General features: G+C 46.0%; 1 protein-coding gene across 6 annotated transcripts in view; it reads left to right on the top strand.

The window, feature by feature from the left end:
* Positions 1-12,845, top strand: part of SEMA5B (semaphorin 5B) — a 260,527-nt gene that overhangs the window by 136,135 nt on the left and 111,547 nt on the right. For all 6 annotated transcript variants that reach the window (XM_068687501.1, XM_068687504.1, XM_068687502.1 and 3 more), the window contains exon 5: positions 5,737-5,836. In XM_068687501.1, coding sequence (XP_068543602.1) covers positions 5,737-5,836 — 100 coding nt within the window. The remainder of the gene's footprint in view (positions 1-5,736; positions 5,837-12,845) is intronic.

The raw sequence follows: 12,845 nt of genomic DNA, 5'->3' as shown, positions 1-12,845 counted from the left end.
TGGGGTTGACCCATATTATGGAAGGGAGTGTACTCTGCCAGCAGCCTTCGAAGTCCTCATGTACGTGTATATGAGCAGAGATCAGAGATTTAGGAAGGCAGTGAAGCTGGATATTGCAGCAGTTGGGATTAGGACGTATTTAATGTACAATTAAAGATTTCAACAGCTCAGGTTAAAGAACGAGAGAATACCAGTAATGAGGTGGAGGTGGTGATGGGAAGACAAGACAGCAGGGTGATATGCATGTGTAGGAGGATTTTTGGGGTAAAGCCAGCTTGAGTTTTCTGGCCTCCTGAGTAAAGTTGAGCTCTGAGTGCTGACACATTTGTTTGCTCAGCTCTGCCCGCGCATCAAAAGATTTCTCCTTCCCCTGACAATTTTGCTGAATTGTGGGGTGTTTTTCTGTTGTGGAGCCTTTTTTTCTACATCTCAGCATGGGGTAGGAGTGAAACATTTTCAAAGACTATTGCACTAACCTGTGGTGTGACCTACAACAGAGAGCTAAAATTTAAAGTGAGGCTGATATTAAAATATGATTCATTGCCAGCCTAATAACGATAATGCTGTAAGCTGTCAGTAACTTTTATGCATCGTTGGAGGTGTCCACACTTGCTGTGTTTGAGAGGACAGGTGGTAGCATGGGTAGTCATTAGCCTTCTGAGCTTTGGTTGCAACCTTGCTTGCTTTGTCACCTATGGGCTCTGGTCAGTGACCCGTACAGAATGGAAACTGCGACCTCGCTCGTAGCAGGCAGCATTGTGGAAAGTGCTCTGAATATTATCTCAGGATAATTGATGCAGAGGATGATCTGACTTTGCAGGCCTTGACAAGCGAATAGATTTAAGATAGTAGGTCTCATTCTGAAAAGGGATCGTTTCATCAGCGTATACCAAGAAGGCAGCCTGAAACTTTCCCTTATGTGACAAAGTGATTTACATCTGTCTGTTGGTCATTTGTTGGGATCCAACACTGAGAGCCCTCCATGCTAGAGGGTAGTCTGGAAAAGATCTAAGTGGTTGGGTACTTGCAAACTGCAGTATCTACCAGTTGCTGAAATAAATCAAAAGGAGAGAAGATTGTACAGTTACAGAAGTCATGACAGTCATCTGGCCTCCCCATGAGTGCTGAAATGCTCAAATACAGAAATTAAATATGCCATAAAGCAGTAGCTGAGTTAAGAGAACTTTTAAGAGACCATCTTGAGGCAGTAAGGGAAGCATTCATGTGTGGTCAAGTTAACACTGCACAAAAATAGGTTTGAATGCTGCAGAACAGGTAATTTACTTATGCCCATTGAGTCTGGCAGGACCTCAATTCTGTACATGTGCTCCACCTCATTACACAAATCTTTACTGTTGAATCAGCTGATTTTTCAGGGGCTTTATATAATTCATCTGCTTCAGGTTGTATTTTCTGGAATGCAGTGCCTGGAGCTTCCTTCATGTTTGACTTCCCTGTCTTCCTCCCTTAAGGTCTTTTTATGATCTTTGAGGCTTTTCTCCCAGTCCTCCCATTTTTAGCAGGAGACTCGTGTTCCTACACGATGGCACAACTAGGGGCTATACCTGGCACTAGTCATGAGGAGCTATTCCAAAATAACTCCACGTGTGGACACCCTTAATGTGTGACTATGCTGCTACACAAAAGAATGAAAAGGGCTCACGCGGATGTGCCTGAATTAGCTTTCAACAAGCTAGCTCCCATGAAGATAATGACTTTGCAGCTGGTACTGAGGTATTCATGTTGAGCTGCAAGCTCTGCCCGAAACACAGGAGAAAGACTTGGACGAGCAATTCAAGCTGAGACTTTTGCTCTTGCAGCCTCACTGGTATTCAGCGGTAGCTCAGACAGGAGCATGGGTGGTTTTTAGATGTGGATACATCCTTACATTGCACAAAGAGTCCTTGGTCCTGTTTTGTTTAGCTCCTTTTGCTCCAGGCTAGGCAGTCCATGCTGAGAATTACTCCAGAAGAGATGCTCTTGAATACCGCAGTGGTTAGCCAGGCTCCATCCACCTCGCAATGGCTTTACGATTTCAAGGCACGGGTATTTAACCTCTCTGCTATTTCGAGGTGTGTGCTGGCTGCACGGAGCTGTTACGGCCTGCTGGAGAAGGGAGCTGTGAGTGGCCTCAAGTGAGCTGAAGCAGTACGTGCTGTCCTTCAGGCAGGGAAGTCTCAGCGCAGTGTTTACACACTTCTTCCCTCCAAAACACACAGCGTCAGGGGGAGGTGGGAAGCAGCTGGTTTTGAGGAGATGAAGGCTCAAGCATTACCAGGTTTACCACGTCTTCAGAAGCCGATCCAAAACCCATCAAGCTCGGTGGAAAACTGCCAATGATTTGAAGAGCCCCTGGATCAGGCCCTTAAAACCCAGCTCCTCCAACTCAGCACGCCAGCATATGTGCAGCTGATCCTTGTCCCGCTCCTGCGCCCTCGGGGACCCGGTGCGGAGCAGCGCTAGCAGGCTGCGGAGACCACCCTCTGAAGTGGCAGAGGGCCTCTTTTCACCTTGTCTCCTGCATGCACAGCTGTGCCTGCAGACGTGCATCTCCTGCGGAGCCCCGTGCTCCTGCAGCTGGGCACCTGAGCCACCTCGAGCCGCGCTCGGGGAGCTTCAGAGGCACCGAATCAGCTGGGTGGTGTTGGAAGCTATTAAACTGCTGTTTGTCCGTCCTAATGTGGAGGAAGTGAGAGCAGGGATCTTTAACCCCCTGGAAATGATTAGAGGTGAGGAGCACAAAGGAGGCCTTGATGAGCGTTTCGCCCCTAAGCGATGTGGTTCCTAGCTTTCCGGCTCCTGCTGCCGACATGCAAAGCCAGGGCCTTGGGTTTTAATTTTTCATACTGTTTTTAAACAGATACTTTTGCAAATGTAAACATGCCCCAGCACTGAAGGTTTCCAGCCAAATTAAAGAGTCAGCACTGGAAAAATCAGCCTTCTGAGAAAGGTCAAATACAAGTAAACTCTGGAGTTCATTGGGTCCATATGTGTAAACTTCAGCTAATATGGGCTAGGCCCAGGGCAGCACTTACCTTGCATAACTGAGCTTGTTTCAAAATGAAAGGCTAGAACTGTCCTTAGGGATGCCTGTGGTCTGAGCACTAGATTTGAATGTATCGAATGAAAAAAGACCCATGTCCTGGCTCTGTTTCCATTCCACTTTATCCCTTCCCTCTAACAGGAAGACAGAAGGTTTGGAAGGAGAATGTGCCGTTTGGCATTAATTCTGACAACTCACATTTAGACATTCTTAGCTGAGACCATGCTGGGTTTAATAATCTCCAACTACATGCCTATAAAAGCTTAATTTTGCTATGAGGATGCATGCCTTGAAGCCTTTAATTTAATAACCGGGAAGGGTTTCTTTATAAGTTGTACCACCTGCAGTAGTAATAGAAATCAAGACACTGCCTGTTATTTCTTGGCTTGATTGACATTTCAGCCAACATGGAAGGCTTCAAGCTACCTACTGCCTTTATTTTTTTTGTAATTATTTTTACCTGTAATTTGTCAGAGCTTGCCATTAGAAGGACGGACTGATGAGTGTGTACCTCTCTGAAGTGAGGAGCTTTTGCTTAGAGCAGCAGATGAAGAAATTTTCTTCCTGCCACCGCACTGTAATAGTGGGTTGGTTAGTAGGAAAAACTTGGTACGAGAGAAAGCAAAATGACAAGAGAAATTGTGGCCTAAAAGTAGGATCCTTAAAAGGTATCATCATTATATAGCAATCCCCTAATCCCACCCCCGTCAGCCAACAGAAATGCCAGGAGATCTGCAGCACATGTCAGCCAGCTAACCCGCCTGAAAGGTGTTATTGTTGCTGGTTCTGCTGCTTGCCTCAGAAATGTCTCTGCACCTAAAGAGCTACAGGAAAAGAAGACAGAGCCCCATTAGTTAGGAGAATGCCAGAGGTGAAGCTGCGGTGCCTCCCTGGTGCTGGTACATCATTAAGGGTCCCAGAGGAGTGTAGGAGGTGGAGATGCTTGAAGGTTAGATGGGCTGAGTTATTCCTTAACTCATGCCTTTTAGTTGAAGAGCAGAGGAGGTACACGTGTTATGTGTGGCTACGTAACGTGCCAGGAATGTAGAGAAGAGCTGGAAGCTTCCAGCTCCAGGTGACAGGGTTTTTATCTGGTGCGGATGGAGGTCTCATGGTCAGAGAGGCCCTAACAGTGTCAAGTTGGGTAGGACATGGGATCAGGCCCTTAAGGGATCAAAGCACTTAGGATTGCTCAACAAATATCCCTACAGGAAAGGTTTTATACCATTTGACATCTGTAATGCTACAGAGCGTGCCAAGACACCAAGGGCCTTACAAACAATGAGATTCCTCATCAACATCAACAGAGAAGTCCTGTGGAAAGGAGAACTAATGCCGACACCAAGATGTTCAAATCTGGCTGCCTTCAGTGCGACTTCTCAGCATGGGGATATAAAATGACAGTGGAGCATGTTTTTCCAGAGCTCTTTTGAACGAGTCTGAACTTGGCTGCATCACTGTTATTATGAATCACTGGGTCATGGCCTGTCTGCTGACGTCCCGTTGGCATGAGGCCAGAAGATATTACCTTGCAGGTTCAAGGTTTTGAGCCTTGTGGGTCTTCTGCATCCAGACCTTGACCAACTTGGTCTCATTTGTGCTTTGCTCCCTCAATATTTGGTATCCTCCATGTATTTAACAGACAGAATAATTAATGGCTGGAACAAATTTCCAAGAGAAGTCCTCACAGTAAAGCTGGATGACTTTTGGAAGATACACATCAGTCTATCCCCAGTCATTCCATGCAGCAAAGGTGTGAAGTGGGAGGCTGAAATTCTGTGATCTGTGATCCACACAAAGTAAAAGTTGGTAACTATATTGAAATACTGGATTCTGTGAATGCCCTAACATCACATCTGAGAGTACCCTAAAAAAGTGAATTAGCTTTTTCTTTAAGCAGGTATATTTTTTATTAAATCAGGATTATCTGCCCTACATCTCTCAACTGATGTTGTGTTAATAGATATGGCTTCTATAAGAGTTCTGTCTCCATGAGCACAGCGAAATCTATTGTTTTGCATTTAACTTGCCATGTTGTTAAATCCAAGCTGGTTAATAGAGCCAGCTTCAAGCTTGTTCAGTTTTCAGCTACCAAGATGCCGTGATGATCCCACCTCCCCATCTCAGTTAAGGAAGGATATGATTGACAGGGATCCCAGATGTTGGGTAAAGTGAAACCTGGCACAGAATCTAAAACCTGGAAGAGAAGGCAAAGCCAGTCCTTTGAGCAGCCAGGTCTTGAGTGTAGATCATCCCTACTCTAACCTGGTGGTCAGTCAGTTGACCCCACCTTCTCTTCGTGGAGGAGGACAGCAGCTTCCCTTTGCTTAGCAGGGAAGGCCAGGCTACGGAGCTGTTAGGACAGCCAACGTAGTCCGTGTACACCACTTAACCATGGCACTGAAAGTGGCTCCCCAGTTTTAACTGAAGTAAAATCAAGCTGCCATTGTCTCCGAAGCCAATGCTGACACTCTATTTTGGATGTGAAAATAACTGCTGAGACAGCCCTGCATTTATGTACGGTTTTTGCACCTTCTGTGGAGAATCAGAATAAATAGAAACCCTTTAAATAGATTATTAATTAACCTTCCCCTGACAGATAACTCGGTAGGAAATCCATTAGTAGATGTCTGGGTGAACTCACTGCTTCTGGAGCAGCTTTATTGTGTTGTGCTTTCTCCTTCTCGTTGCAGATCTGAAGCCCTGGGTTTCGAATTTCACCTATCCAGGTGTGCATGACTTTTCTCAGCTCGCACTGGATGCCAACAGGAACCAGCTCATTGTGGGAGCAAGGTAAAGATAATCTTTTAATTAGACCAGGGCTGCTGCTCAAGCTCTTTCCCTTCAGGTTCTGGCTTCAGAGGAGAGTGTTTCCAGCTTATGTGGCCAGTCTCCCCCTCAAAGAGAAAGCTATAATTTATGTGGAGGGATTTAGACTCCTAGTATAATTGCAAAGAAGAGAAAATTACTAGAATTAAAAAAAAAAAAAAAAGAAAAAAGATGCAATCAAAATGACTGGTTAATGAAGCAGAGTGCTGGCATCTCCCTCAGTATCATGAATGTTAGAAGAGTTCTAGTAAATTATTCTGCACCATCACTCTGCCAGAACAGAATATGGCTTTTTGGTGTATTTGCCATGGGCAGGCTTTCTGTCTATATTAGGTTCATCTACATGCCTTTGTATAAGCTGCAGTGAGACTTTGGCAGCAAGAGTGATAGCTTTCTTCCCTCTTCTTTTAGAATTCGCTTCGTAGCCTGTTCACTTCATCTCGCTGACATAGTCAAATCCCCACCTAATGCATTTTGGTGCAACTCTGTTGTTCCAACACATCGTATATAATTAGCATATATTTTCCTTTATTTTTAAACATTACTTTTATTTAGGATGCCGTAGGAGAAGGGTAAAAACACAAACACAATATAAGCATAGGCAAGCTCTAACAAATTTAGAGCTGCATTTGTAACCAGGAAAAAGAACTATGGTTCAGTGAAATAATACATGTCAGGAGTGCTTGAATCATGAGCCCCCACAGCAACTATTTTTTATTGCATAATAAACAGATAAGACAACCCAAAAAGAAAGAGCTAAGCATGACCTAACAAATCAGCCAGCAGCAGCAGTTTAAATATAGTATTTAGAAGCAGGTAACATTGTGGAAGCAGCCTGTACTGTAGGTGAAAAGGGGAAGAGTCTGCTTTCCTCCCACCAGTGGACAGGAAGGCGAGGAGCAGGACTGGAAGAAGTCATGGTATGAACAAGAGACAGCAAGACGTGTTAGTGGAAGGGGAGTCTTTTTCATCCAAAGAGACAACCAAAGTGGTATTTAACATACATTTTCTGTGTTTGTGCACTAAATACTAAAACTTCACTGTCTAACAGGGTTTAAATTGCCAGAGGCCCTCCTGCTTTTCATACAGAAACATTTTACTCTTCAAGTTGGAGCTTTACCTGTGCTGGAATCTTTAACCAGCCATTATTAATATTTATTACTTCAGAACAGCATTGCTTTGGGGACAGCCGTGAATGGTGCCTTCTGCCAGGCGTTGTACAAACACGGGCTCGTCGCCCTGAGGAATTCACGGCTTACATAATTGGGCTGCACAGCAGGTTTCCTCCTTGCTGTCGGTGACACGCTTCACCCCTGCTCAAACGCTCGCGACACATCCTGGAGGGAAGCTCTGTCTCCCCAAGAGTTTGTACAAGTGCGGTTAGACACGAGTCCACAGTATCATTGCAAACAGCAGAACGACAGCAAATTTGGCTTCCTGCTGGAAGCACAATATAGTGCGGCGGGTTACTCCGGGCAGAACCAGTGACAAGTATTTATAGGGTTTGCTCGGAGAAGTCAGTTTTCATAAGGTATGACCAGCCTGGCTGGGAGACTCTCCAAATTTGATGGTGCTGAGCAAGTCTTGATAGAGTTAATGGAGGCACTTTTTTTTCCTGGGTGTGGGGAAGGTGGTGAGTATGGATCCCTTTCCCTCCTCACTATCTCATTACGTGACACGAGGTGCACGAACATGGGGTGCAGGCAGGGTCCTTGTTCTGCACAGCACCGCGGGTCCTTGCGGTGAGCTGCGCTCCTGGAGCTGTGCCAGAGAAATGGGAATGGGAAGTCAAGGCTTTTCTGTTCCCTCCCTCCCTGATAAATCCCCACCTTGTTCTGGGCTATTTTTAGGGGTGATTTTTTGAGTCATTAGTTGCTCGTGCACCATCTGCCTGAATTTGCAAATGAAACAATACCTCAAAGAGATAGGAGCTGTCTCTATCCATCTCAACAGGGTGTAATTTATGAAACCTAAATTTAAATGTTAACCATGTTTAAATGTGCTACTGTAGATCATATTAGTAGTAACACCAGCTATTCTGGGGTTGTGGAAGGAGTTTGGGATCAGGGTGGAGTTTATAAGTACTCCCACTTCTCAATTTCCTGGTTAACATCATTCTCTTAGATGATAGCATTATAAATTATTTCAGACTAGCTCTTTCTGTCTCTATTTAAAAGCCGTATGACCTCACCACAGCACCTCTTAGCTTAGTTCATCCTGCATTTCCAAGCTTCACCGAAAACGCTTCCTGGAAGAAAAGAAGATCCTGGGGCTCACAAAGGTTTTTGGTTTGGGGAATTGGACACAGCGTGACCGAAACTGTAAGGGGTATTGAGGGCACACTGTGCAGGCAGGGAGCTGGAATAACACGAGCCTCAGATTTTTAAGCTTTATCGCTATCTGAGAGCCCTCCCCGAATGACTGGTGCTGTCTGAGTGCTAACCAGAGGAGTTTGATAACTCCACTGCACCAAACACCTGCCAAGTCAAAATCCCAGAAACAAAAGAATTAGTTTCAAAAGCCCACCATGGTTCCTAAGCAACGTATTTACTTGTCACATCATTTGTAAAATCCAAACACTTGCAAGTAAGGATATGAATAGTTTAGAACATTGTAAATCTCACACTGCCCGTATTATGAGCCACATTTCATTAAGTATAAAAACACACATTTCAAAAATTCATAACCTTCATTTTGACTCATAGCTTGCATGTTTTGTTTTTGTTTAAAATGTAGTGTTAGTATTTTAATGTACTGTTTTTCTTCTCTGAATGAGTGATTGTTTTGAAATATTTGCTGCTTTTTTCAGCTCTTGAGCTTATGTGATTACTATTTGAGCTTATTTTAATGGGAGGAAAAGCAATTTTCTAGACCTCATTATTACTGAGAAAAAAATTGAAAATATGATCTGAACAGCTCAAAAAACAAGACATATAAATCCACTGTACATTAAAAAAAATGATCAGTTGGGGAACTCGAATGCTGCTTTTTCTGTGCTAGCTATCTGCAATGCCACTTTGTCCAATTGTCCTGCTTTTTTTGCAAAAACACTTTCTTCTTTTCATCAAGAATAAGCCTTGAATTTTTCAGACCTGAGAAACCTTCCAAGGCAAAGCCAATAAAGGAGCTGAAATGGAAACTGATTGCAGCCTTGACTATGTAGAAACTTCCATCCCTCTCTAATGGCACGATCAGGAATGCTTATTGTCTTTACTTTCAATCTTTTTCCCATTATTAGATTTCAAATTTAACTCTGTTATACAGCATTCCCAGCGAGCAATTTGCTTTTATTAACTGAGGGTCTATTCGCTCTACCTAAACATCTGAAATCAAAGATTAATGGTGAGGAAATGGGTGGCAGTTTCTCGCAGATTAGTGTCACGTAATGAGCTATAGTTTTGAATTATAGACACGAGTTGTATATGTGCCGCCACAGCAGAAGAGCCACAGCAGAGATAATTCTGGTCCCAGAACAAAGGCTGGGAGACTGGGACACTGCTCTTTTGTCAGCAGTACAGCTGCTGAATGGACTGGGAAGAACGGCTTGAATGAGCTGCTCTGCAATAAATGGTTTAACAAAGGAGATCAGCTGAATTTCCTAACTCGATGGGCAAGCAAAAGAGACCTGTGTTAAAAAGCGGGGACTTAAGAGATGCAACTGTTTGAACTGAGGGAATCTGCCTGCTGTAGCTCATGGTCAGACCTCGATGCTGCCAGTAGCAGCCAGGTTGTGGCTCCTTTGCCAGCACCAATGTACCTGTGCTGTGGCAGGGATGCCAGAGGTGGTGTGGTGGGGCAGGAGGAAGCCTCCATCCCCACTCCTGCAGGATGCCCTAGCTCAGCTCTCTGACTTTCTTCCTTTGCCCTTTCCCCTGTACTTCTTCCCTGCCTTGCCTGTGGCAGAGGCAGGATGGATTTCTCTGCTCCCCATGGCAGCGATTTCACCTGCAGGCTGGAGAAGCGGTGCTGTGCTCTCACCTGTGCCATGGGCAGGGTGTCCTAACCCTGGGGAGGATGGGTTTTGTGTAGCCGTGACATCCCACCACTGCTCCTGAAACTCCTCAGTGGCCGGGCAGAGGTGGGAGCCAATAAAGAAGTGTTGATATAGAAGACCCTGCCTGGACTCCAGCCGAAAAGCATGCTTCACAAGAGCTCCCTGGCCAGGAGAGTGTAAAAGATTGAAAGGAACGTGGTCGAGACACCATGTGGCAATCCGGCACGCCAGCAAGCTGAGAGGAAACAGCTTGGACAACAGGAGGACGGTACCCAAACAAATGGCAGCACCGGGAGTGGCTGGGAAGCCCTGGGGGAAACATTTGACTGCTCCCAGAAGGAAGCCGCGGGGGTGTGAGCTCGGGGCAGCAGCCTGCTGGGGCTGCGGGTGTGAGAGGCACGGCTGCAAGGGCTGACCACGCGCAGCAAGGGGAGGTGTCGCCGTAGAAAAGCAGCCAGAGAGCGTCACGAGCAGAAGCCCTCATAGATGTGCCTGCCAAGAGGGCTGTCAGCTCCATCAGGCGATGGGAAGGGATTATCTCTCGGGGCTGCTGCGCGGGGAGCTGAAGCTCAGGAGTCCTCGTCACAAATGGCCATGACCAAGAATCTCCCGGAGGCAGAGGGCAGCGAGCAAATGCTGCAGCAAGGGGCTCGGAGCTGGCGTGTGAAGTGCACATCACTGTGGGTTGCTGGACTTTTCTGCATCACATGTAAAGCTACCAAGCTGCTAGGGATGCAAGTCGGGGTGCTTTAGCAGGGGGTGATTTTCATGCTTGTTTTAGACCTGAACTGAATGTGCCTGTTAATGTCAAGTGGGTAGGCGTGAGAAAGGAGATGGGTTAGTTTGGGGAGCAGAGAAGGCGCTATAGCACTTACCAAACTTGTTACAGATCAGGTCAAAAGTTTTTCCTCTAACTCTGGCTGTGAAACACGGTGTTGGAAGGATCGCTTTTGGCTTTGAACAGGACGCCTTAGGGGGAGCACAGCAGCCTGGGAGCACCCTTTCCTGGCTGGTCTTGCTCCTGACTGCACGAACCCAAAACCATCTCTGGATCGCACCAGCTCAGGAGCAGGAGGCTGAACGGAGGGACTGATATCCTGAAAGAGTTGCTTCAAGTTGCAGCTTGCAGAAATGTGGCAAATTGTAAATATAGTCTAAGATCCTCGACCAGCAGGATTGGCATCCCGAGTTTATTGAAACTCTCCAGTGTATGATAGATTAGTCTGTCAGACACCAGCTTTCATGCAGATTTCTGGCTGAACACAGGCTCTTCCCTGCCTGCTTGGCAGAAAGCTCCAGAGCGCTGCAGTAAAACTCTCAAAACCTGCGTTGCTTGGAAAATATCGCTCCTACCCTTGGGCACCTTCGATCCTGCCCAGAGCTGGACTGCCACTGAAGCCTGAAGAGAGCAAATCTCAGCAGATTGTGCTGCCTGGGCAGAAGGCAGTGTGCAGCCCAGGAGGCTGAGCGGCAGAAGGCAGGGCAGAGGGGGTCTGCAGTCCTGGAGCGTCGGCGTTGGGCTCAACTTTATCAACAACACTTCCTACTGCCAAACTATCGGGGCTTCTGCGAGGCGGAAAAGCACTAATAATTTCACACCGTAGGTGGGAATCCAAGGCCCAGAGGGATTAAGAGCAAGCCTGCCCTGTGAAGAACACTGTGATATTGAGACACGTGAGTTTATAGTAGCTCTGAGAGGGAGTGCAGGCTGCTCTTTGACAGAAGTCTGCACAACCACAGAGGTCTCTGCACTGTTCTGCTTAGCTAGTGTGGACATAGCCAACGTTTTCTGATGGATTTACAGAAAATTTGTGCCAGAGTTTGGATTTGGACCATTTACTTTTGTGTTTCTACCTGCTAGTAGCAAGTACCTGGCACTTGCCCTCAGCCTTGCACCTCTAAATAAGACATAAATGCTGCTGGAGATCTTCAGCACAGCTGAAGTCCAGTCTCACACAGCATGGAGAGAATAAAATGCAAACGAGTTAATGTTGGGCACAATCACATGGGCACGGCCAAAGGTTCAACAGACCACAGGCTTGTCCTGTTACATCCAGGAATGAAGTGCCATTCTCCACTGACTGCAGAATTTGGCTCGATAGCTTTTCCGAGACAATATGACCGAGGTGAGCTCCTGCCACGTTCGGGTGGCTCCCATTAGTATCACGCTGCCTTACCTCAGCTTTCCCCCCCACCAAGTCACGTTTGGCTGAGAAATTACCTTGCCAGTTGAGGTATTAATGAGGACATGAGCAAGCAAGGAGCATGATAATGTTTTTGATTATATCCAGATTGTAGGAGGGTAGCTGAGAAAGCTGCTGTGAGGAAACAAAAAAAAAAAAAACACCAAAAGGCATCCTTTCTCACTCCGGTTCTTCCTATCAGACAAAATTAAAGTTATGTCCTTGTATTGGGGGGTGAAGGGAGGCAGGTAATGTGGTGGTGTGAGAAAAAAGGGGGAAAGCAGTCTGTGAAATTAACAGATACTTTCAAAGGACCATTGATGTTTTTTGAAGAAATTGCCTGACCTGCATGAGAAAGAATACAGCGAAGGTGAGAAACCTGTGATTAGACATTACAGCTAGTTAAATCCATAATTGGGGGTGCACAGCTTCTTTGTGCAGAGAATAAAAATGTGATTTAAAGTGCAGGTTTTAACCTCTCTGGTTGAGCCTGAGATAGTTCAGAGGGAGATTTTCCTCTCTGATAGCGTGCCAGAGGAGGTCAGCTCAGCCCTTGTGTAAGTGTGGAGGGGTGAAACCCCACTGGGTGCGTGTCTCTTTCTTACTTATGGAATTTGCTTTCCTCTGCTGGTCTGCAGGCTGTCTGAATTTGCCATACCCCAAATTTGTGCTGTCCCCGGCTTACCCCTTGGGAAGGAGGGAAAAGGTGTGGACAGGCGAGAATGAAAGGATCATTTTCATAGCTGATGGGATTCTGGGAACTTTGGAGCCTAGTTCAAATTTTGTTCAAAGTGTC

The sequence above is a fragment of the Anas acuta genome, chromosome 6 (assembly GCF_963932015.1).
Source record: "Anas acuta chromosome 6, bAnaAcu1.1, whole genome shotgun sequence".
Classification (NCBI taxonomy): domain Eukaryota; kingdom Metazoa; phylum Chordata; class Aves; order Anseriformes; family Anatidae; genus Anas; species Anas acuta.
This window is presented reverse-complemented; position numbering and strand designations above follow the sequence as displayed.